The 25,188-nt window shown below is 48.0% G+C and overlaps 2 protein-coding genes across 8 annotated transcripts; both read right to left on the reverse strand.

Annotated features, from left to right (window-relative positions):
* Positions 1 to 279: 279 nt before the first annotated feature.
* NCLN (nicalin) lies at positions 280 to 19,038 on the reverse strand. 7 transcript variants are annotated; one of them, XR_006165508.1, is made up of 17 exons: positions 18,782 to 19,006; positions 15,693 to 15,883; positions 15,334 to 15,478; positions 14,622 to 14,716; positions 14,317 to 14,397; positions 14,011 to 14,114; positions 13,488 to 13,576; positions 13,175 to 13,314; positions 12,583 to 12,761; positions 12,279 to 12,366; positions 12,137 to 12,175; positions 11,857 to 12,020; positions 11,194 to 11,247; positions 11,025 to 11,103; positions 9,547 to 9,646; positions 4,982 to 5,185; positions 280 to 941 (listed from the first exon to the last, which is right to left on the reverse strand). XR_006165508.1 is itself a non-coding variant. In XM_042794779.1 (16 exons), the coding sequence occupies exons 1-15, from the start codon at positions 18,960 to 18,962 to the stop codon at positions 9,587 to 9,589; spliced, it is 1,689 nt and encodes a 562-aa protein (XP_042650713.1). In that variant the 5' UTR covers positions 18,963 to 19,006; the 3' UTR covers positions 280 to 941; positions 9,547 to 9,586. The 7 variants fall into 7 exon arrangements, 6 of the variants coding, with proteins under 6 accessions (XP_042650713.1, XP_042650717.1, XP_042650715.1 ...); XM_042794779.1 differs by lacking the exon at positions 4,982 to 5,185; XM_042794783.1 differs by lacking the exons at positions 280 to 941; positions 4,982 to 5,185 and adding an exon at positions 4,765 to 4,955.
* A 687-nt stretch (positions 19,039 to 19,725) lies between these two features.
* S1PR4 (sphingosine-1-phosphate receptor 4) lies at positions 19,726 to 24,443 on the reverse strand. The gene is made up of 2 exons (XM_042794089.1): positions 24,345 to 24,443; positions 19,726 to 23,423 (listed from the first exon to the last, which is right to left on the reverse strand). The coding sequence occupies exon 2, from the start codon at positions 23,227 to 23,229 to the stop codon at positions 22,003 to 22,005; it is 1,227 nt and encodes a 408-aa protein (XP_042650023.1). The 5' UTR covers positions 23,230 to 23,423; positions 24,345 to 24,443; the 3' UTR covers positions 19,726 to 22,002.
* Positions 24,444 to 25,188: the final 745 nt, after the last annotated feature.

Consider the following 25,188-nt stretch of genomic DNA (forward strand, 5'->3'; position numbering starts at 1 on the left):
ATATTATTTTTCCTCCTTAGGCACTTAATATCCCCTCTATTTAATAGGCATCCTAATTACCAGTTCCTTTGAATGATTCACATTCTAGCTTGCCCTTCCCATGACCTGGAGTAGATCACTGTCTGACTGCTTCTGCATAGCAGGATTATTGGGAACATATCATGAGAATAAACACTACAGAGCACTTTCCTTCTGAAAGGGAAATCCAACAGCAACCTACAAAGAAGGATGCCTGAAACAAGGAGTTGAGGTGCCAGCCTGTGAAACACTATGCCTCTCTTTTTTATAATGCAAACACATTTATTTTGCATATTTACCCTCTACAGACAAACCAGTTGCTAAAGTATAATAATCCCTTTCTTCACACACACACACAAAAAAAACCCAAACCCAACCAAAAAACACCAAACAACCCTCACCGATACAGATAGTACTTGAAATAGCCAGAATGACGTGTAGAGGAAACAGAGGATGCCAACATGAGGTACACAAGCCATCTTTCTCAATGGTCAATCAAGTGGAAGACAATAACAGATGTAGAGCAGTTAAAGCACTCCACAAGGTAGAATGAAGCCATCCCAAAGTCAGTCTGGGGTCATGTCCCTCACCAGCACAGACCTCAAGTCTGCTTGAGTCCAAGGTGCTGAAGTCTCACTTCACAGCATTAGCTCTAGTTCCGGGTGCTCATTACAAGTTACTTCTTGAAAATAGAAGTCTCTGGTCATTTCAGCATGACCACCACCTCAGTGAAGAAACCCCATCAAGGTGAGGGGAAGGCTTCAGATGAGAATCCTTGGCTTTATAGTTGTCAGTGCATTTAAGGGAAAGGAAACAGATTGAAGATGTCCAAGATTCTTCATCTTATAATTTCTTGACTGCAGCATTGACCTCAGGAATGATCTCCTTCAGCTGGTTCCACTGTTCTGCAGACAGGGCAATCCCTAGAAACAGCAGCAGGAGAGGTTTCAGAGGTGACAAGGGGTAAGCATCAAGTAGCACAACAGATTGGCTCCTGCAGACTAGCTACAGAAGGGTAAGTTGGAATCTAAGGCAGAGACAGACCAGAAACAGAAGCAGCCTTCTAAGTTTGGCAGTTGTGCCAGCACTTCAGCATCCATATCAAGAACTACTCAATTCTATCACATAAGAACCATATGAGAATATAAGCTCAAATTGCCTTTCAAGATTCCCACAGCCCCTTGTAGCCTATTCCCTAGTACAAATTCCCACCAACATGAGCTGGGGAGAAATTCTAGGAGAACCTTACTCCACAAAGCAGTTAGGACACCATTCTTTCAGCTGCCCAAAGGAAATAATGCCAGTTCTGGCTCTATTTAAAAAAACTGCTGCTAACAAGAAATCACTAGGGTAGCTTAAACACTAGAAAATAACTGGCTTCTTTTTAATCTAGCAGAGATAAGATCTTGATGTCCTGTCCCTCTCCCTTACAAAACAAACACGGTAGTGGAATTGCTGTGTGGGTTCCAGCCAGATGTTGTCAAATTATTCCTTTTGGCTTTGTTAAAAATCATATTAAAGAACTGGGGCCCAAGCTTTATTAAATTCTCTAGATAAATATCAGGGGACAGACTCTTGAGAAAAACAGCAGAGGCAGTATTTAAATGAAAAAAACATTTCTTCAGATCTCTGTTTTAACTGACAGATCTTCTTTCTTACATCGTGGGTGTGCTTTTTGCAGCTTGGAAGGAGTCCATAATGCTCCGGTCCCTCTTTGCCCCAAATGGCACAGAAAAGCTTGAGAGCTTTGCTTCCCATTTTCATTACAGGGTACAGAGTTCTCTCTAAGTGAGTAATTTACACTTGTAACTTCTCTGAAGGAAATTAATTTCTGGAAGGAAAACCACACTTAGTGGTTATGAGGCAAACTGAGCTGAAACAAATTTGTCTGCCCTGACACAAAAAATCTATAGCAGGGACCAAGGGGTTCTTCAAGAAACCCTACCTCGATTGAATCTTTGCTGGGCACAACACACAGGACAAGTGAAAAGAGTCCAGGGCCTGTGAACTACAAGGCAAGCTGGCAAGTCACTGTCAAAGTCCCAAAACAAAAGGCCTAAGTTGAGCATTGACTCATCACTTGAGAAGCTCTGGAAAAAAAAACGTGTCTTCCCTTCTCCATCTACCTTTGCTTGTATCACCTACTCATGTAGTGCTGCTGTGATGGACCACCCAAGTTGTGCCAATATATCACAACATCAGACACCCTGCCAAAAGAATAAGGAACACCTAATACAACAACATTGGAGTGTATTTGTAGGGATCCAGAAGGGTCTTAACCTTCCTGTCTCTACCTAGATAGGTAAGAATGTATTTACTTCTGGGAGGCTCTCCCCTCCAAACATAGCTCCACCATTACAGATTAGGAGCAAACACTCAAAATGCCACCTTTTTGCCCTAGGCATCACCAATGCCAAAATTTGTCAGCTAGCAGTAGGATACAATGAAGCAACATCAGAGACAGTGTTTTCAGCCTCTCTTCCTCCACCTTGCAGCTCTGCCCCTGCCAACAGTCAGAGGAAAGACTGGTGATCAGAGGTAGAACTAGAGTCCTGTACAGCAGCTTCCTGCATTGCTTCTCAGAGCAGTCCTGCCAAGCTCCAGATCTCACTGGGGGCTCACACTCACTCGCTCTTTGTGCTTTTCTTCAGTTGTTGCCACCCAGGCTGAGGAGGTGCTAAACACACCCATGTGGTTTGTTCAGCTCCCCAGCCCCTTAGTGTGGCATGCACCAAGCCTCCCTACCACCGAGGGAGACAGGCTAAGCCAGAGCTGGAGAGGCCGGTGTGGCCCCCAGCCACTGCCTCACCAATGCAGTTGTACCTTTCCTCCCTGGTTTCATGCTGCCCTCCTTGTCAGCATGGAACTCCCAGATGTCCACAAGGACCTTCCCCTTGAAGCAGGACACGCTGACATAACACAGCTTCCCAATCTGTGGCAACACAGAGCCTGTGTTAAGCCCAGCCCTGCAACAAGCTGCTCCTCAGCCCGTAGGGCCTGTTGGGGCACTCAATGTGCCAGAGGACTAGTGAAGGAACAGCAGACGCCCCAGCCAGTCAGCTCAGCTACAGGAGTGCTCTGCTACAAGTAGAGGAGGTAGAGGGGAAACGTGTGTAAAGAGAAAGAGGAAGATGTGTTCCTAAGGCTGATCCTTGCCCTCCATACCTAGAACATGCCCTCTTCTTCACTGCCTTGTCCCAGAGGTTTTTCTATCACCTTTGAAGGTTTGGCCTCTGTTTTCAGCCTTTTCTCTGACTTATAAGACATTTCTTACTTTCTTTTGTAGAAAGAGAGATCACTAATTTAAACAGCCTGGTCTGAGGAGCCACAGCCCTTCTCCTGGGCCCTACCTGAGCCTCCCACAGCACACCAGTTCCACAGTCCACAAACAAGGCACACATGCTGGGTGCACTGCTACCGCCAGGTACCTCGGCTGTCGGTGACGGGGAGAAGGGGCTCCGCCGCGTTCCTTACTCTGCTTGACCCGCGCTACGGGTGGGGGAAAGGCGTGCCACCTGCCCTCGGGACCGAGACCCGACCGGGAAACTCTGCTGCCGGCTTTCCCTTCTCCCGGCAGTGGCAGTACCTTCCCCTCCTCCTCCTCCTCCTCCTCCGGGCCGCTCTCCGAGCTGCTCATGCCCACCAACTCCGTGTCCTTGGGCATCCTACGGAACGAGCCGCGCGTCACCGCGGGTCAGCCCAGGAGCGGACAGGCCGTGCAAGGAGAGGGAGAGGGAGAGGGAGCGGGGCCGGGGCCGGCTTCCCCCTCCCCTCTCCCCTCCCGGGGCCGGCTCTCCCCCCTCCCTCCTCCCTCCTCCCCTCCCGGGGCCGGCTCTCCCCCCTCCCTCCTCCCCTCCCGGGGCTGGCTCTCCCCTCTCCCCCTTCCCGCCTCCCCCCTCGGGGCCGGCTCTCCCTCTCCTCTCGGCGCTGCTCGTACCTGACGGCGCGCGGCGCGTGCAGCCGGCCGCCGGTCCGCGGGCCCCTCCAAGAGCCAAGCCCCGCCCCCCGCTGCCACTCCCACCAATCTTGCTCTTCCCGCCATGCCCGCGCCCCCGCCATCCGGCCAATCGCCGCGGCGCTGCGCGCGTGCTCCTCCCGGGCCGCTCGGCCCGCGCCGGGCTCCGAGCGCTCCGGGTTGCGGCCGGGATGGCGGCCCCGGCTCGGGCCGGGCCGGGCCGATGACAGCGCTGCTCCCTCTGTGCCCCGCGCCGAGCCGGGGCAGGGACCCTCCAGGCCACGAGAGGGAAGGCAACCGGCGGGCTGAGCCACAGCGAGAAGGCGCCGGGCCGGCCCGGGGCGGGGGTGGTTCCACAGGCGACGGGCACTGCAACACGCTCCAGCCGCCTCGGAACCACACCGGCAGCAGGCTGGGCTCCCCCCCCCTGCTCCGCATCGCCAGCGGGGAACGCGAGGGACGAAGCTGAGAAAGGCGCTCCCGCGATTTGGCAAACTCATCCAGCGGCAGAAGCCTGGCCTCCTGCAGCCAGCCTGTCATTGCGGCTGGGCAAGGCACGCAGCAAGACAGAGACTCGACTTTGTACATCCTTACAACACATGGGGGACGGTGGGGCAGCTGATGCTTGAAAGAAAGGTCTTACCGAGGAGAACTGCTTAGAAACCTCCTGGCCATTATGAGGAGGCAGAATGAAAGTACAACCTCTGTCTTTCCCCCTTCTGTTGTATTCAGGTCAGTCTTCCCCTCTACAACTATGACCACTGGTTTGTAAGACTTGGACTGACTCACGATCAGGGAACAGATCTCTTGCAATGTTTATAATTTGAATAAATAGTTTATACATGTTCAAAAAGTCATTTGGTAATGACAGAGGCACAACAATCTACCTCTAGCATAGACTGCTGGCTTCTTGGGTAGCCAGTTTTTCAGTGTTGAAGCTGTCTTGCACAGAAATGTTCATCGCTTCAAATCAGCACGAACCCTTTGAATAAATGGGAATTTGTTCACCTCAAGGTGCTGGAATCTTGCTCAAGATCTGTAAATGTTTTCTGTCATACTAGATTAGTTTTGACTGCATAAAAGGGATGATATAAGCTCTTAAACACATGTATTTTCTCCAATTTTGCAGGGGGTCTATTCCTCCAAATAATTAAAGGAGATTCCAGTTTTTTGAGCTTCCATCAAGTAGTTCTTCAACAAAGATGTTCAAACCTACTCACTCAGTTTATTTTTCCAAGGAAAAAGGGGACAAACAAGTAAGGAAATGAAAAATGTTAAAATACTTAAATATTATTACATTTATAGTCAGAAAAAAATATGTAAATCAACTGCATTAAATTTTCTATTAGCTTTTAAATATTCACCTCAATATACATTTGTTCTTTAGGACACAGATGAGATAAATAATTGAACTAACATTCTTTTTCATTCAACTCTTTTTCCTGAGCTGCAAATATTTAAGATTATAACCTTGAAGTTGCTATCCAATAACTACAAATGGACACTAAACAGACTGAAGTGAGCTGGAGCCCACACTCGAGTACCGAGAGGCCCCATTTACTGAGAAATATAGTAGCACCTCCACCATTTCAGATCAGTAAGGTAAGACTGAATGGCTCTTAAACGTAAAACCCAGCTTGGCCACAAGGTGCAGGAGAAGCTTGGTATTCTGGCTTGTGCTATGAACAATGTGAAGCCACATGATTTCAAACAAATAAACCAAGCCCCACAACAATTTTGGGTATCTGTGGTTTTAAATCTCTAAATAGATTGTGGTGACTCCTCCAGCCACAGACAGTGGGGTACCTAGTTCCATTTTGGCTTCAGCGTCTTTGCTCTGAGCATGGAGTACTAGGGTGGAATTCATACTGCACAGTAGTACTTATTTCATAACAATGAAGCAATCTCTCTTATTTGAGAGATCAACTACAATAATCCAAACTACTTGCATACAATCCCCATTAGTGCCTGCGTGGGTGGGAGTGAACAGAAGCAACGAACAGCTTCAGTGCTTAAACTCTGTTGGAAAAAACAGATTTTTGTGAGCTGCAGACTTTGACAGCACCAGGACAACAGGTAAAGTCAGACAAATAGCAAAGAAAATTGTTTAATGGCTAGAAGCATCAACTGCTAGCCACTTGTGTATATGTAGACATATGCTTTCCATGCTTCTTCCTTCAGGGCAGCAAAACTCCTCATAAAAAGGATAGGTAAAAATAGGGGCAGCAAGAATCAGCTACGCAGAGCTCTTCTGCAGTGGTGTGAACTTTTATTTTACCAGAACAGCTGTTGGATTTCTGCCTTTGTATGTCATGTTGGTGATAGAATTGATCCGATATGCCGTAGTATGGATCAGCAGCATTTTTCTTGTGTTTTTCAAAACCTATCAGAATAGCAGGGTCTATTTACAAGCTTCTCTGTCAACTTCCCAAAGGAAACAGCAATATGGGAACTAAGTTCACTCCCAGGATGGGCACTCTGTTCCAGCTATGAGAAAGTTGGAATTTTATCATCTCAGATTAGAGTATATAATGTTTCAGTGCACATGCACTTTGATCAAAAGCATAAACCCGTATCTATAGTAAAAACTACTTTCTATGGCAGCCAGCTAGAGATACACAAAATGCATCCAATCAGATTAGAGGACAAATGACCCTTGTGTGGGAGAGTGATGTACTATCCCAACTGCCCTTCAAGTTTATGAACTCTCCTCATTTACCTCTATCCAGCTGTCTTTTGGATAGCTGCTACTGGCTTCAGGAGTGTTAGCAGTTTATTGTTGAGACCACAAGGGGGTGAAATGTTTGCTTTAATGCTACAACCTTGACAGCAACATAGCTGCAACCACACCAGGTTGCCTTGGTGGAAGTTTTTTATTCTGAACTTTGAGCTTCTCATTCGGAAGACCAAAGGTTGACAGTCTTCACTGCAAGGAAGAATACTCCAGGCCTGTTCTGTTCTCACTTGCCCAATACTTGCAAATTTTACATGCAACAAGTCAAGCTGCAGCAGGATTGCTAATAATTATGGTTTTTCTATTTTTCTCAGTGAGGTAACAGTTTCATGAAGCCTAGTTAAGTAATCAGCTGGATTAGAAGGAACATCACCCTCTTGAAATATAACACACTAGAAACATGACGCAGCTGGAGGTCTCTGAAACTACTTCCAGATATTCAGAACCTATAGGAAGTTCTTCAGATAGCCACTGTACTATGCGTGTTCTGAAACTACACAGTCCAGAGCATGCACCTTCCCATAGCACAACATACACAGTCTCTAAGAGCAGAGCATATAAAGCCAGTGGAAAACAATCAAGGTTTGTCTTCCAGCCACTCTAGCGATTTCTGAAGTCATCATAAATTCATTTGGCAGAAGAGTGTCACAAACACTTCACACATGCAGAGAGACATATTTTAAATAAGCACTCAAAAGATCAGAAAATGGCAAGTTTCCCTGTAGGGCTGATATTTCAGGAGTGGTTGGTACCATGCCACCTGCTGATAGTACAGTGAGCCACTGACATCAGCACACTCTCCTGGAAAATAATAGACCCTTTAAAGAACAAGTTGCTACACATTTAAAGTAGCAGAAAGCACACATTATGGGGTAAAGGTACTCCACAAAGGAGACTACAGCGATACAAAGAAAGATGGATAGAAATCAGTGCTTTGGTTCCCATCCAAAGGACAAGGACAGTGACTGGCCACAATAACCCCTTTTCTAACAAGTGTGCACACAGCAGCTGTGGTACAGACAAGGATGCACAGCTTCAATTTTCCTTGCGTATAAAAAAAAGGGTACACGTTCATTCAAACCCACATGAGCTTTTCAGCCTCTGTAAAAGATACTATTTTAAATACAAGTAGTAATTAAAAAAAAAAAAAAAAAGGTAGTCACCGTGGCCTGTGAAGAGACCTCATGTGCATAGAACAAATTACAGAACGAAGTCAAATATTGTTGAGTGAGTGGCAGGACAGTAGTATTCAATCCAGAAATCTTCTAGAACTACAACTAGCCTAGGACTTGTAGTCAGTATCTTGATAGATTTTCCGGAAGAACTTGAGAGTAAACAAAGTGCAACGCTGCCCAGAAAGGGCATTCAACTCTCACCAGGAAGTGGTGACAAGTATCCTGCTTACCTGGGATGATGGAATTCAGGAAGGACTTCAATTTAAGATTATGACAATGCTTGAGCAACTGGTTACCTAGCCCTCCTGATCTTTGCACAGCAGTGCCAAATATTTGGGGCAACTACATAGCTCTCTCCATCCAGAAGCATCATCAAACTAAAAATAAGGCTTGCTCAAGGATAAAAAACTCAGAGCGTGTGTTCCAAGATACACCCTCTTAGCTACAGTTCTAGAAACAGCCATGTTTATAATTACAGTCATAAAACTTCATTTTTCATTTTGTTTTGCTTTTTAATGGCTAAGTGACCTGCCTCCCTTCATATATACTAGGGGCAGCACATGAAAGGACACAACAAGTAGTTTGTGAACTTGCTCATATGTGCAGGCCAGGAACGATGTTTCCAGAAATAACAGAGCTGAAAAATGTGAAGTGAGACCCTGAGATGCAAGTGAACATGGGAAAACACCCCAAAATCCAGAACCCATCTGGAAGTAAAAACTAAGGAATGAAGACTGAAGGGATTAGAGACCAGAACTCAGCAGAAGCAGAGTTGCTCTTGCTCTCAATATAATCAACTTGTTTAAATACATGGAGCAGCACAGAACATGATCCTGAAGCAGTTGGGACTGTAGAACACTCCATAAAAACCAAGCAAGAGTTTAGCACAGAGTGGTGGCAGCCACGAACTGTTCAAGAACAATAAACTTTAAGAGAAATCAAGTACACAGCAGAATTCATCCTCCAATAGAGACAGGAGAGAACCTGTCCTGCTAAGAACCCTAATGCAAGGAACCATTTTAACAATCTTTCCTCATTCTGTCAATAACAGTTAAGATCATTTAGAGTGCACCTCCTAAAAGAGAATGAATTATTGCACAGTCTAAACAAAATGCAAGATGATGCTTGCTGCAGATACTGCTGCTTGCTGCAGATACTGCTTGCTCAGCACACCTTCCTAAAGCCAGGCAGTGAATTTAAGGAAGAGGTGCCATAAGAAAACATGCTAATAGTATTCTCTTTAATTCACATGTGCACTTTTTTTCTTTTAAACAACTGCTCTCGGTCCTTGTTTGCTGAGCAGAGATAACATGTCACTCTACTCTGTAGCTTCAGTTTCCAAGTTGGCTGCATGGCACATGTGTCCATGAAGGTGCTGGACTTGGTTTTACACTCATAGAAGCTGCTCAGAATCAGCCGTTCAGTGTTTAAACAACCCACAGAAACTACTGAAGTCTCTGAGCCTCTCCCTCACCAAAAAGCTAAGGAAAACAGACATGGTGCAAGTCAGGGGAAGAAGGTGAAGAAAAGCACTTAAAAGGTGCACAAGAGTTAAAAATTCATTTTCTTTCTGCCTTTCTCCCCTCTATAGAGTAGCAAAGAGGAGATGGAGGAAGAGAAACAGTAGGATTCAATGGAAGGCAGAAGGTTCCCAATGGGCTCACCGATGGCTCAGTGCTGCTGTATGGGTGATGACTCACTGCTTCACTGCTGCTTGGTTTTAAGGGATAATCTCTGTATCATCTTGTAAAGGAGACCAAAGTGCTGGAAACAAAGAAAATAAATGACCATGAGTCCTTGTAAGTTCTAATAAAATTACTCTGTTCTACACAGAGAGAAAACTTACTAGAAGGCTTAAAACAATAATAATGTGCAAATGCAAGACCTTGTTTGGTCATCCATTAGCACTCTCATGCTGAAGAGAGAGTGGGACTTGGTGAATTATGAGGAACTACTACAATGAAGCCAGTTACTTGATGTACATAAAGTGACAGCTTACAGAAGTGTTTGTGCAGGCCTGTATCACTCCCACTGTGAAGATGCAAACGCTTCTTAAAGATTTTAAATTTTTTGATGCAATTCTGTTCCTTCTGAAGTGGAGGAGAAAGCTTCAGATCTCAACACATGCATGATACTGGTCACCACAGAAACACTGCTGCTAGCAGTTTCAAGAATGTAAAAATTAACCAGGCCAACACAGATTCCTAGTAGTTCACAACCCTTTAACTGGATCTTCTCTTTCACCATCTCACCAGTGAAATTCTCTTAATTCCTCTTCTGATTCTGCTTTGATTAATCGCATTTTAATTCAATAACAGCTACTTAAGGTATCTGACAGATATAACAAGATCCAGGCTTCAAATAATTTGTAATAACAAACATAATGAAGATAGATGACAGAAATCAAAAGTTTCCCTCCTGTTTATGTTGTTACATTGGTTTTTTAAATGCTTGTTGTTTACCCAAACAAATAATAAACACAAACATCATGAAGAGATCAAAATTTAGATTAACCTAAAATGCTTCCCTTTCAATTCATATTCTTCAGAGAACTCAGCCAGGATCAGAAACCTAGTTCACAATGGCTTTAACAACACCTAAACAAAAACACTAGATTTAAGCTGGCTAGCAAAGGCATGGACTATCACATTTCCAGGAATAATGACACAGGATGTATTTATGGTTTCATTGAAAAAACCCTAAACAAACAAATAAACATCCTGAAGATGCATTTCTAAGCTGCGCCCCAAGTTCAAATACTGGAAGGATCTCCTAGCACTCCTAACTTACTACAAGCTGCAAACCTTTAACATTACAGCAGATTTTAGTTACCCTGAGAAGTTTCAGTCTGAAGCTGTTACATAGCCAAAATAGCTTAATAAGTTAGTTGTGCATGTCCTTGACCGAGAGCTCTGTAAAATAGATTTTCACTTGAATGGCAAGAGATTGCCCTCAGCACAGCCAACTGAGATACTCAGAAACGTACACATCAAAACAGCCAACCATTTTGGATTACTACTTTTAGAGTGGGGTGGCATTATTGTTTCAACTTTGGTGCTGGGACTGTGTGAGCACCAGTTACTGTAGCTAACGTGATTTATGAGGAAAAGAATACATCTGTCTCCTGCTTCTCTTCTCTTACCTGCACTGCAACATAAGCAACACCAAGGTAGGCTGCAATACAGACAGCCAGAAGCAGGTCAAAGATCGCTGGCTTGACCCTGCAATAAATAAAGAACACGTGAAATTGCTACAGCAGGTACTGCCACAGAGTGAGACAACAGCCCAATGTATTGAAGGGAATTCCATACCTGTATGCATTCATCACTTGTTTCAGCTGGTCATAGAAAACAAACTCAGGGTCCCTGTGAAAAGAACAAATTCTTCACATTGTATTACACTTCTTCACACTGCAGTAAGGACTGCATCCAACGAGAGACAGGTAAGCATGACCTTGCATACCAGTTTTGAGCTGCTTTTAGTTGTCAGGTCTGTCTTTTCCTACAATTAGAAGCTTAAGGATACAATTCAGAACACACGCTGTTCAGCTGTGTCAGAAGAGGGACATGCAAGACACTTCATTGGGTTCATTAAACTGCTTCAACCCAAGCAAATTAGACAGGATGGAAACTGCCTTTTTGCAATTAAAGAAAGCTTTCTAGGGGATCTTAGTTGTTTCCTGCATTCAGATAAAAGCAGCACTCAGAGTGGGAAGGGTGGAACCAAAACAGTGAAAAAACACAAGCTCTTCAGACAGAGGGAGCTGCCGAGACTTGTTACTGTGCTGTGAGGAATGATAAAGAGCTTTCTCTGGGGGAACAGAGCATGAACCAAAACTGACAGGAGAGCAGAAACGAGCAATCATTTCCAGCTACATGCCAAGAAACCAGAAAAGCTGCAGTTCGGAGACAAAATTAATTGGAGGGGGAAGCCAGTTTGCATGCCCTGGATGGTTCTTTCATCTCTTTTCTTACCGTTTGTCTGCCTTTACATGATGCTGTTTGACATCCTTCAGGTAGCGACCCATATAATATTCTAAGGTGTTGAGGAAGGTGCTGTCTTTATCAATCAGCTGGGCAGCCCTGGGCTGACTGCTCAGCCAGTCCATCACTGATTCTAGTTGCTCCTCCTGGATCTGCTGCAGAAAAATACCACCAGAGAAAGGGAGTCAACCACACATATGATAAGACCAGACCTCTCTCCCAGACTCTTGAACCCTTCTTCCCATAGGTTACAAAAATGCAATGTGCTCACCATCTGATCTGTGAAGATCTGCAGATCTGCAGGTGTTCCCTGCAAGGGAAAAAAACAAAAACAAACAAACAGGCTACTGGTGAGAGCAAGCTTAGTTGGGCAGGACAAATCTGGCTAGCAAAGCACCATGAGCAGCTCTTACCTTGTCTGTTAAGTTGTAGATGACCCTTGTCAAAGCCTCAGCAATGATCCTAGTATTCCTGGTTAGTGCCTTAGTGTCTATCCGTGCCCTAAAGCAAAAGAGGGGATTATGGACTTGTCAATGGGATCTGCTTTCTCTAAAAAACACCTTTTTTCACTGCATCAGACATAAGCCTGAATCCAGAGCCCAACTCCCAGTGTTTTTTTCACCCATCCTCTGATCATCAGAACAGCACAAACAGTCATGAGGCCAATTTGTGTTTATGGGCTGGATGTCAACTGCAGCCTCCCCTAAGGCCCCTAACCTCCTATCCATGATGCTGTTGCGCAGGCTGTCCCGGTGGCTCTCCAGATGGGAGATGGTAAATGCTGGCAAGCGTCGGATTGCAAAACGCTCATGCTCCCATGCCAGCATGTCCTCCGCCAAGTTTATCTTCTTGTGCACCATGGAAAACTTCACCTCTGGGAATTGGCTGGCAACAACCTGAGGGAAAGGACAAGCCAGCCACGGTGTCATGCTGCCCACTGCATAGTCCCATCTTGCACTGCCCAGTCCACCTAGACCCAATTTTTTTGTGTTCCAGAAAGCAAATACACTTTTACCTGTAAGATGCAGTTACTGACATTAAAAAGCTGTTTTAATGTCACTACAGGGTAGCTTTTGCAAGCAACAAGCCATAAGGAAGTGCAGAGGAAAATGCAGCAGATCCAGTCTCCTTCATTTGGGATTATGGCTTGAGGATTTCTCTGCACTTCAAATCAAGTGACCATAAACAATACATGAAATATTTCAATAGCACACCCTTTCCTCACATCTTTCTTCCTTTCTCTATTGGAGAGCTGCAGCTCCCCACAGTAAGTCCCAAGTTCCCATCTTCCTAAAGTGTTTTCCATTACCATCTCCAGTTCTCTCAGAAACGCATGCTGCAAGGTCCCCTCCTTGGGAGGCTTTGAGACATGGAGATGAAGGCTATTGCCTCGGCCCAGAGTATCAAGGCAGAGAACAAATGCTACGTTGTCCTGCAGCAGGCTGGAATCTGGAACAGAAAAATCCAATCTTTATTGCTGTTTTGTGCAGGGATTTCCATCTCAAAAGAGCAAGGCCCACACAAGGAGATTCTCACAGGAGGGCTGACATACTAGACTTAACACAGTCATATTAACAGAGGCCTTGCCACAGAACATGCTGGAGTGACATCCCCTTACTCACCAGTGTGATCCAAATTGTCTTCCAGCCACCTCTTGGTTCCTTGGTAATTAAACTTGCCACCTCCAGATGCAAAGAACAGCAAGTTATACCTGGCCATCAAAGAAGACAGAAGAGTGTTAGCATGCTGCATTCCATGGCTACAGAACTCCTTTACTCAGCCTTGAAGGTGTGGTAAAATCACAACAGCTAGCACCTAACATTCAAGGCAAACTGTCTATTAACAAACGCTTCCTACATGCCACATACTAAGGTAATGGCAGGATGGGATAAAAGGGGGGAGTTTCCAGTGCTTGAGGATGGAATCTACTTCCCACATCATTCCCCCCACTTGTCTCCAAGCTTAAGCAGAGCTACAGCAAAGAAACCAAAGGAAGGAGCTTGGCCATTAACAGCAGTTGGTACTCAGAGGGAAACAAAGCAGAGCAAAGGAAGTGAAGGACCACTTGTAACAGGTCTGAAGGAAAAGCCCTTCTTATATGATCTCAGCTACACACATTCAACCAAGAATAGGGCAGTTTCTTACCCAGCATGGGTACGTCTGTAGGTATAGAGCCGGGAAAACAGCCTGGCTAGTTCCAGTAGCACTGAGATACCACTGCCATTGGAGTCAGCACCATGTGACAGCCACTGCAGGATGAAGTGGGACAGAGACAAGGTGACAACCCTATACTTATTCTCACATACCAGAACAGCCTTCAAGATGGCACACCACAATGCTTTGCTTATACGAAGATGTCCCATGTCTTTAAGGTCAAGAAAAAACAAAGGGGCAGAGGCCACGTAGGGAAAAAGACAGGAACACGGAGCTGCAGGAAGAAAGAATACTCACTGGAGCCACTCCAAAAGAATCATAGTGGGCAACTATCACAACAGTGGGCAGGTCTTCTCCACCCAGCCCCGTTAGCCTTCCCTGCAGAGGAGAGAGATCAGTGCCACTCAGCATCGCCTCTCATGTGCCTGTACAAAGACAGCCTCACTTCTACATGCTTATTGAGTCTGCAGTGGCCTCAGTTCTGAGGACTTCAGATACTTACCTGGCTGAGACTCCCCTGACTTCCCCTATCAGCCCAAATGTCTGATGAAGTGCCAATAAAAGAAGGCATCCCATCAATGTTGAATCCATATACAACTCACCTCCACACTGGGTATGAGCCAGTCATTGATAGCTTTGCTTTGAGCCCCACTGGTCACCATCTGGAAGCCATTTGCAGTTGCTGTGTGCAGCAGAACTAGAACAAAAAAGACACTTTGGGAAGTTTCATCCCTTTATTTCCCTTGCTAACTGAGCTTTAGAGAGACAAGCTTTAAACCATTTAAGCTCTCTCACTTGTGTTTATGCATTGACACAGAATGCTGGTGACCATGTGTTTTCATTCTGTCCTGACATGCCAATATTTTGAGCTGGCTAAAACAGAAACTCTTCTCCAGCAATCCTAAAGTTATTCATGAGCAGCAGGTCAGACAGTAAAGTTATTTACAGGGAAATACATAGAAGCATTGAACTGACTTGTGGTCAGACAAAAAGCTTCAGCTTCTACCAACACACTGTAGTCATTTAACATCTTCAATGTTGTTTTTGACCTGAGTTTTGCTTTCTACCTTACTTGCAACAGTGTGAAGCTGAGAACTCAACTCCATGAAGCTGTATTTCCAAATATAGTCAAGTAATACTCTCTCTTACACTGTGTTTTTCTTCCATTAAATCTCAAAGCACTTTAACAAAGACAGAATAAACATGAAGGCAACAGAACACTGGTTCATGCTGCATGTGACACTGCAGACTGCTCACAGAGGCGAGAACAGGCCTGTCTTCCTCTAAACCCTTCCCCAACTTGTTAGAACACACCTTCTGCAGCCGAGGCAGAACCCTGAGATGCAGAAGCAGCCCGCGTTTGTTCATAGATCGACAGCAGCTCTTCATCTTCGACTGCAAAGTAGACTGGCACAATGGTTTCCATAGCAAGCATTTCTGGCTCTATCTCCATGAATTGCTGAGGATTTAAGTGAGACACAAACTCAGTATCTGCTAAACATGCAAGAGGGGAGAAAAGAGTTAACAACTAAAGCAGAGAGAGAAAGGTAAACTTTAAAATTAGAATATGATTTGTAGTGCCTTACAACAGGAGCTTTCAGTCCTGCAGCAACCCAAACCTCTCTCCCTCTCAAAAACATCTCCCATCAGAAGAGACAGAGAACTTTTTTTACCCTCACAACATCCTGTGGGACAGAAGACATAGATCGTGGCAAGATGATCACCACAGCACCAGCTGACTGGCGGAGAGCCTTCTGGTACTGCTCATAGGAGAAATCCACCAGTCGCATCATGACGCAGCGGCGGCTCAGGACATCTGCTTCTACAGTGCGGGCTTCTGTGTTAAGCACTGCGCTCCTGGTGCCTGTGAGGAAAGATCAGCAAGACGTTTTGTAAGTGATTTCATCACATCCCCTTTGCTTGAGCCTAGCTCCCTCTCAGAACAGTTTTGGTGACAGTCTGATGAACTTCAGCACAGCCATGACCTGCAGAAAGCTACGTTTGTCTCCTCCCCCTCAGCCAAGAAGGAGCAGAGGTCTGTGTTTTTTCCTTGCATCCACCACAGCAACATCTGTGCAGCCATGTCCTGCCAGGGTCCCCTCACTCCAACACTACACAGCTTCGATCACCTTCCAGTCTTCCTCCCTACCACAACCACACAGGCTACCTGTTTGCTCACCAGCACCTAATACCTGCAGACAGCAATACAGCTGGAGAAAGCCTGGCCTCTTGCTATGCAGCCTACTGCATCCTCCAGCCATAGGACTGTGTCCGCAGAGAATGCAAGCTGTGCAGAACCACTTTGTGAAAGGACACAACGCTACCCCATGTCTATCCAAACAGCTGTTCTAGCTCACCCACTGGGATATTTCTGTGGCTGAGAAAATTACAAATGAGCAGGCTGCTTCTAACTGCTTATTCTCTCCTACTCTCAGTTTCAGCATATCAAATCCCTCAAATGAAAATGCAATCCTTTGGGAGAACAGCAGTCTGGAGGCTTGCCCGCAGCTCCAGCATTTTCCAAGAGAGGACCGCAAGGACATCTTGTATAAACAGAGATGTTCAAATCCACCTCACAATTTGTAATGCTCCAAATCCAATTTCTTATTCTACAACTCTGGCACCTACATTGAAGACTTCATCACACTGGGACCCCATGCAGCCAGGGAAGGAGCAAGGTGCTTTAGAAGGCATCTCAGCCTGTGCCAAATAGGGGTGTTGCTAAAGGTTAGATTTAAACCTGGCTTAACTCCAATATTAGTTTGGTCTTGTCAAAGGTCAAATCACCTAAGTAAGAAAAATCTGTACTTCCACTGCATAGTACCAGTGAGGGCCATGCAGCCAGACACAGAGTTAAGGCATGACCTAAATTCTCCACATAGAGCTCCTACACTGGAGCAAGTATTAACAGCAGCCCCTCCTCATCAAGAGAAAAACAATCCATAATGACGATAATCCACCATTCCCGAAACAACAATGTGTAAATATATCAAAGTGTGGATCCAGAGTTCTGCTCTTCTGACATCTAAGCAGAGCAGACCCAACAGTATTTTCTGATAGCACTGCCAGACAAGTTGATTTTCTGTAGTTTTGATACAGAGAACTGTTTAATAATTGTTCGTTCACAGTCTAAAAAACTATTCTAACAGTATTAGAGGAAGTCCAAGTTTGTTCTTAAATTGCTCTATGACTGATGTTGACAAAAAACTCTTCTCCCCTCCTGGCAAGAAAAGGCTCAGCAGCAATCTCTATTTGGTCCTTCTGGAAAAAAATGTGAGAATTGGGAACAACAGATAGCTCCTACCCTGAAGGACATCTGGCCTCAGAACATACATGGAACAGGAACATCAGCTACCCAAAGGGGCTGGCAAGGAACAAAGGAAACACACAATCTACCAAGCTAAAAGGCTCCAGAAAAAGAAACAGCATAAAAAGTTAATTGCAAGCATCTTAAAAAACAGTGTGTGCCTTTTCAAGAGTTCAAAAAATATTCCAAAATATGTTGTGAACATTTGGCTAGAGAGAACACTTGGGCAGTCAAAGTCAACAGAAACACATGCCTGCTGCCTCCATTAAAACTGCCAACAAAGATTTACCATCACATGAGAAAAAGAATAGCTTAATACCTCTATGAGAGATCCTATCTCAGATCTAGTGAGGTTCTCAACAACAAAGATCTCAAGATGTGGATACATTTTGAGAAACTGTGATGGAAGAACTGAGAAATAATTTCAGACATTCAGAAGCCACCTGTAGCATCTGTAGTGTTTACAAAGCATGCAGGTGTCACTGGCATTTCATAACTTCTCCTGATGTTTGATCTTATGAAGACCTGAAAGATCTGGAGACTGAGTCTCACGGACAGTACAGAATAAATGTAAGACTGTAATGCCAGACTGTTAACATAAGTCTGAAACTCTGGCCACAACAAAGACACGAGGAAGAGTCACTCACAGACAGAGCACACTCCCTCATCTGGAATAAAATATCTATGGAAGACTCAGAAACAACACTTGATTCTGGGTGAGTACAGGGTGGATGGAGGCTGAGGGTTACACCACTTCAATGATTCACTGGGCAGGTTGTGTTTCTGACTTTAAGAAAGGTGTTGCACAATCAGCAGTCTGGAAGCAATAGAACAGAGGAACTGGAGGTCAACTGTAACACAAAGGAAGAACTGTAAAAGAAAGGACTCTCAAATGGAGACACTGGAGCAATAGACACTGCTAATAGAGACTGAAGAGCAAAAAAACCATAATCTGTCAATAGAGAAGTCAAAGGCATGAGAACAAAACTGAGCTCATGACCAAGTTCCCCTGCATGCAGGAGGGCAGCAGCCGAGCTACTTGAAACACAGGCTGTTCAGTCCACAGACAGGAGCCCGCAAGGACACATCAGGGTCCTTGGCCACCTCTAGATCACCATATGGGAGCTCTCAGCACCCTCCTGCTCATGTTGAGACTGGGCAGTAAAACCAGGCCTGATAGGGTCTGCCTGCAGCCCTCCCTGGGTCTGGACCTGGGCCCGACTGCAGCCTCTCAGGGCCCTCCGCGCTCTCCTGCAGCCTCCCCTGGCTGGGCTGTCCCCCCGGGCCGCCTGCAACTTCGCGGCCTACCCTGGGCTGCCCCCCGGCGTCGAGGCTCTTCCCACGGCCCCATCGGCCCTGAACGGGGCCGCTGCCGGGATTCGCCCTCCCGCAGAATCCCGGCCTGGCGCAGGCCGGGGGCCGAACCGATCCCGCTCAGCCCGCGCACTCTCTCACCGTAGGGCTGCCCGCCCAGCTCGTACTGCTGCATGCGGTAGACCGTGAACTCGTGGGCGGCCTCAGCGGCAGGCGGCGGGCCCAAAAGAAGGAGTACGGCGGGCACGAAGAGCAGGAAGCTGAGCGGCAGACATGAGGCCTTCAGCACCGACTCCAGCACCTCGCCCGCCTCCTCCAGCATCGCCCCGGCCCCGCCGCTCCGGCCTGCTCCACCGGCACACACACACGCACGCACGCACGCACGCACGACGCGGCGGGGCACGCGCCGCCCGCGGGCAGCCGGGAGCTGTAGTTCCTGCGGCGCCACAAGGGACGCTGGGAGCTGTAGTCGCCGCCCTGCACGGCCGGCAAGGGGCGCTCCGCAGCGGCGCGCCCGCCGCCCACACAGGCAGGGTTGGCCGCGCTGGCCGCCCACGGCAGCAGGACCTGTGAACGGAACCCGCGGGCCCTTGTCACGCACGTCGCCAAAGAGCGGCGGTGACAGTGCCCGGTGCATCTGAGGGGCACAGTGCTGCACCTCCCCGGGTCGTGCTGCTTCCAGCCGCGCGGCCCCAGGAACAGAACTGGGCGATCCCATGCCCTGGGAACAGGATGGCAGGCTCCGGCTGTCCCTGGCATACAGGGGATATCTGCGTGCTCCTGTGTGCACGCTTGGACATGGAGGGGGGCAGTCAGCGAGGCCCTGCGCCTGGCAGCGAGCTGGGTCCCAGCCGAGGGGTGTGCTGAGCAGGCTGCCTGGCCCTGACCCAGCTCAAAGCCCTGGTCCGTACCAGCCTCCCTGGTGCCTCCCTTGGCAGTACCAGACCTCCGGACTGCTGTGCAGAGGCCCCTCACCTATGGTACCAGTCACCAGGTACCTGGCCTGCAGGAAGATAAAAATCATAGCAAATCAAAACAGGGGCTTTCTTATCACCAAGATTTATTGCAGAACAAATGTGCTGGAAGCACAGCACCTCCTGCTGAGGGGCTGGGCCAGCATGCTTTAAGTCGTCAGGAGCTTCTCCTTCCCAGTGCTTGGGTGGCTTTGGCCTCCTTGCATGGCGAGAGGAGGCATTTGGGTGCTGCTCTTACTTTTTACTTAGTTTAGGGAATAGAAAAGCAGGAATCCGAGATGCAAGCTGGCAGTGCCTTCTGGACCCTTGGGTCTCTGTCAGACCCGGAGGAAAGAATGGGGCTATTTTGGACCCAGCTGTTTTTCATAGCACAGAACAGTCCTCTCTGTATTGGGGTTGAAGCCTGGCCCCAGTAAACTTCTACAGCCTGCAGACAGGTGTCATTGTGCCCCTCACCTCCCCTTCCCTGTTCCAGTGGGCATTCTGTTGGCTCCTCGGCTGCTGCTTGACCCCTGTCACCCCAGCCCTACCAGCCCTGCTGCAAGGGTCTCTAAGCTTTGCAAAAGCCTCTCCTGGCCTCAGCCAGCCTTGCCCTGGGTGCAGTTCCCCCCACCAACCTCAAGCAGTACAGCTCTCTGCCTGCCTACAGAAAATGTCCATTTCTGCTGCCAGCTGGGCTGTGTCCATGCACAACTCTTAAGATTCCTGCCCATGAAGCTGCAGCAGCTTGGGATCTCCTGCTACCTCAGAGATACCAGCCAGCAAACTGACAGGACCAGAGGCTGCAGCCAGTTACTGGTCTGCAAGCTCAGAGGAGAAAAGACATGGCATTCAGAGAGGCCAGAGCAGCAGCACTCAGCCCTGGGGCAGCAGGGAGAATCCACAGGTGACTGCTCTGAGTTTGGGCTCCTGGACTCCTTAGGTACCTTCTCTGCTGTTGGTGCTGCCCAGCTCACAGGGAGATGGAGACCCTCAGAACATTTCCCTGGCAGAGTATAGGCAAACCCCCTTCTCCAAATGTGGTAGCACTTAGAGAAAACATGCCAGGATCAGACCCCTTCATTCCTTTCCCCAGTTGTGTTGAACTTCAGAAGGGCTTGGGACAGGCTCTACCACACTCCTGCCTCCTGGTGATGACTGTTCCAGGCTGTTGAAGTCATTCTTGCAAATCTGTTCTGTTGCAAACACTGGTTTTGGAAAGGTTTCTGGAAGGATGCAGCCTTTTTGGCCCAAAGAGAAAGAAGAAACAATCCCTGCTGCTTCTGTTCAGATGTGAGACAAACCCCACTGGAGACAATAGAATGCAAAGCCATCTAGAAGCTGCTACTCAACCTTCAAGTGCCCACCACAGTGGGCACCTCTCCCTGTGTGGGGACCTTAGAACTTGGCAGATTTGCTGGAGCATGACCTACCTCTCTGGGAGGGCACAGCACTGTGAACCCTCTGCTGTACAGACATATGTTATCTGAGAGGTTCAGCCAGATGGGAGCAGGTAGCTCTGCCATGCAAGATGGCACCAGACTCCCCAGTCACTGTGGGTACCTCCTTCTGCATGTGGTAGTGCCAGGGCTGCCACTGCAGATCCAGCCCCATGCCCAGAGGTATGGCAGGGCTCTTACTTCCTGCTGCTAGGCTGTAAGCACTGTCACAGCATTTTCCCAGGGACAGTGCCCAGCCTCTGCACTGAGGTGAGGGATCAGGCTGCTGCTGCAGCCCACTGCCATCCTGCAGCTAGTTTGTGCCGCAGTACAGCTGGGCACTTGGTTCCTGGAGCTGGGGCTCCTGAGCTGCCGCACAGATGCACACACTTGCACTTGCAAACCCAGTTGTTCTTGATTCCCTGGAAAGACACCAAGTGCATTTTTCCCAGCAGCTGTGCTCATCACAGCAGTTCCAGAAGGCTGTAAACGGCAGGAGAAGACTCAAGCATCTCCTCCAGCCCTACATGACATGCAGTGGCAGCACTGCCAGCCCAGCCTGATCCCAAGCGTCTGGGGGGCAGTCTGATTGGGGATACCCACACTATTTGTCACTGTGCCCTGGGGCAAAATACCCTAATCTGGGCAGGTACAGCATCTATATACATGCACACACAGAGCAGGGTCCACTTATAACCTAGGCACAGCAGTTGTCTCAGCAGAGCATCAGTACCAAAATATGCCCATATCCTTTGCTCCCAACTTAAGAGCAATGTCTGCCCCTGTGCTGCACCTACACTGAAGCAACATGCCAATCTGAAGGGATTGCAAAGCCTGGCCACAGTTAACAACTGGGGTGGAGCTGCACCTTGTCAGCCTGAGCTGCACATAGGCTACAGTTCTGCCAGGCCAGAACCAGCAGCATGAGGTCCTGGTGGGCTGTCGGGCATCTCTTACTCCTTATGGCCTCTCAGAGGCTGGGGAGATTGCTCATCATGCTGGAGTTGCTGGAGAGAGGTGCTCTGGGCCGGGTGTTCAGTGCTACAGAACTGCGGAAGCTCTCCCGGTAGCGCAGGGAGCTCTCTGTGGATGAGCCAGAGTTGATGTCTGTGATGACCAGGCAGTTTCCAGGCTTGCAAAGCCCAACACTGACACAGCAGCAGCACAGCAGGCTTCCCACAGCACGACGCACCTCTATGCTCCGGAGGGAGTAAATGATGGGGTTAACACCTGAGTTAATCATGGCCAAAGCCAAGGTCCAGTCCAGGCTGTGGAGATGTTTGCAGGTCTGGGTCTCACAGAAGACATCAAAGAGCAATAGGACAAAGAGGGGGCTCCAGCAGATGATGAAGGCACCCAGGATCATCAACACAGTCTTGAGCAAGCGCAGAGACCGTTTGCGGCTGTGCCGAGAACTGGTTTGCTTAGAACTGGCCTGGACCAGCTGGAAGATGGAGATGTAGAGGCCAATGATACCCAGCAGGATGATGCTGAACATTACTACGGAGAAAAGGATGTAGTTCTTGGAATAGAGAGGCAGCAGGACAGAGCAGGCATTGAAGTTGCACAGGCAATTCCAGCCCAACAGCGGAAGCAGTCCAATGATGAAGGCCAGCAGCCAGCAGGAAATGATCAGGCTGCGTAAACGCAGGGTTTTGCTGGCTTCATTCTCAGCAATTGGCCTTACCATGGCACTGTAGCGCTCAATGGCAGTCACAAGCAAGCTGAAGGTAGAGGCAGCCAGTGCGATGAAGAGGATGCCTTCCCGCAGGAACCAGAGCTGAGGTGAAAGCTGGAAGGTCTTCTTGCCTGAGAGACAGAGATTAGAAAGGTAGGCAATTCCTGCAAGCAGGTCGCTCACAGTGATGCTGGCAATGCAGGAGTAGACCCAGCGGCGGGCTCGCAGACACCGCAGAATGGCCAGCAGCACAAGCAGGTTCTCCAGGATGATGATGCAGCTGATGATGGCAAAGGTTGTGCGGATGAGACCCATGCCCTCATCCCCAGACTGCCGGTTGGTCAGCTTGCCTGTGAAGTTGTAGTGCTGCAGGATGATGTTTATATTCCTCATGGCAGCCAACTGCAGGCAGGAACCTTTCCTGTCAAGCAGATCAAGTCTGAGCTCAGGATATTGAGCTGAGCCCAGTGGAAGGGAAAGGGAGCGATTCACCAGCCAGCTCAGCTCCGGACCATCCATCTTCTGAGCCTAGGTCAGCAACCAAGGGATGCACGATGGAGCAAGTTCTAAGGTGGATTTTGGAGCAGAGCAGACCCTCTGTTTGAGGGCTGGAGACAGCTGTGAGACTCTGCCACAAAGGATCGGCTCTGATCCCAGCAGTCCTACCCAGCACGGAGATGAGAGTTAGAGTCCTGTCTGCCAGCCCTGTGGCACTGAAAGAGCAAGGGGAGAGGAGGGTGAGGTGTTTTGTAAGTCCACACGCGAGCATGGGCTTCCTGTTGTTTAATAAAGTTTCCTGTTGTGACCTAGAGTATTGACATCGTTTCTAACAGCTGTCATAATTTCTCAGTAAGCGTCTGGCTATTCTCAGGTTTGCTGCGGTTATGAAGGTGGGACATGAATGAACTAATGTGTCAGGCCCCTCTTTGAGTCAGGGCAGGCTGGGTGGAATGAGGTAACACCTCCCACCTTGATGGGTAGGGTCTGTTGGGCTGAACACAGCTAGTAAGTGTGTGCTAGTAAGAGCACCCAGACAGTCTGAGACAATAAGTGCTTTGCCTTTTGTGGCATTAAATTAACCCCTGAACCAGGGAAAGCAACTGCCTTTCATCAACTGTCTTGTGCACCACCCACACCCAGATACATCCTCCTCCAGAAGGAAGCTCCATGCTCTCACCCCTCCAGGCTCCTCTGTGGGCCCAGCTCCTGTCAGTCTCAGGATACATCTATCCAAGTCCTGCCCTGTTAATGCAGCAAGTCCAGGCACCTGTGTGTCTGAAGCTAGGGCTCAGCTCCACTCAGTTCAAAGGAAAACAGCTGGTCAAAGCCCTGTGTGTGCCCTGACACTGCACCCTCCACCTTCAGCTCTCCAAGCACCTGCTAGAGATGGCTCAGGGTCTTCCCATTGTTTAGGTCACAGACAGAGAAACAGAGGCACAAAGCTGCTGCCTCTAGTCTGGCATTGCAGAAGGCACAAGGGGCTACACTGAGACCAGAACCCAGGAATCATGACATGATTGTAATGTTAATGTCTGTCATTGACCTATTCCCTGTGTCTGCAAAACCTGACTGGAGAGAAAGCCTTGCAATGTGCTATTCCCAACCCCATCTGTTGAATTTGCCTTATGACTCACCTGTCATGACTGGCCCAAGGCTCTTGCTGACAGAGAGAGGTTCAGCAGCTAGTGGTGCTCTCCTGCTGCTTGTCTGAGGCCCAGCACAGAGTAGGTAGTGGGGAGGGCTCCTTGTGCAAAATAAATGAGACTTCTACCTAACAAAGTGCAAAGGGGGAAGTTACAACATCAACCACATTTCTGTGCAGGATGGACCCCACCCAAAACAGCTGCAAAGAGGCATGGAGAAAAAAAAAAGACAGAGCACCTTTTAACTTGGAATCACAGCAGCAGGTGTGCCTTGCTTTCTGCTTTCACCTGTGTTCTCAATCCAGACTGCCACAAAGCCGTGGAGAGGTCCCCAGGTTGACAGCAAACGGTGGTGAATTCTTCCATCATTATGGCAACCAGGGAGGTGTCCCGGGAGTCCACCCACTGCTTGATGAGAGATCCTAGCCTGGGTCAGAGCATAGACAAATGGAAAATGCAAAGGAGATTCCTGCTGCAGGAAGTCGTGTGCAAGCAATAGTGGTCCTCGTCAAAAGCTGAGGGCTCCATCCTCCACATTCACCCTTTAAACAGTGTTTTGGGCTTTTCTATCAGCAGCGTGGAAAGAAACTCATGATGATAAAGTCAGCAGATGACCCCAAGATTGAAGGAGAGGAAATCAGCAGGAAGGCTCGGCCATAAGTGCAGCTCAATCCAGAGGAGTGCAAGGTTGCACGTTCAGCACAAAGAACACACTCCCTAATGGGCTGGGCAGATGCTCCTGGCACAACACTAGAATCAAAAGGGTCAAATCTGATTCCTGCTCATCATCCCAGCTTTCCTCTTGCTTCAGGCTGAGCCTCCCGCTAATGTGTCT

The sequence above is a fragment of the Tyto alba genome, unplaced genomic scaffold (assembly GCF_018691265.1).
Source record: "Tyto alba isolate M040663 unplaced genomic scaffold, T.alba_DEE_v4.0 Super-Scaffold_20000042, whole genome shotgun sequence".
Classification (NCBI taxonomy): Eukaryota; Metazoa; Chordata; class Aves; order Strigiformes; family Tytonidae; genus Tyto; species Tyto alba.

Coding starts and splice junctions, on each gene's coding strand:
- NCLN (XM_042794779.1), bottom strand. CDS start 18,962: ATGCTGGAGGAGGCGGGCGAGGTGCTGGAGTCGGTGCTGAAGGCCTCA. Junction 13,577..14,010: donor TACAGACGTACCCATGCTGG/GTAAGAAACTGC, acceptor TTTGATGGCCAG/GTATAACTTGCTGTTCTTTG. Junction 12,367..12,582: donor AACAGCATCATGGATAGGAG/GTTAGGGGCCTT, acceptor CTTTTGCTTTAG/GGCACGGATAGACACTAAGG.
- S1PR4 (XM_042794089.1), bottom strand. CDS start 23,229: ATGGATGGTCCGGAGCTGAGCTGGCTGGTGAATCGCTCCCTTTCCCTT.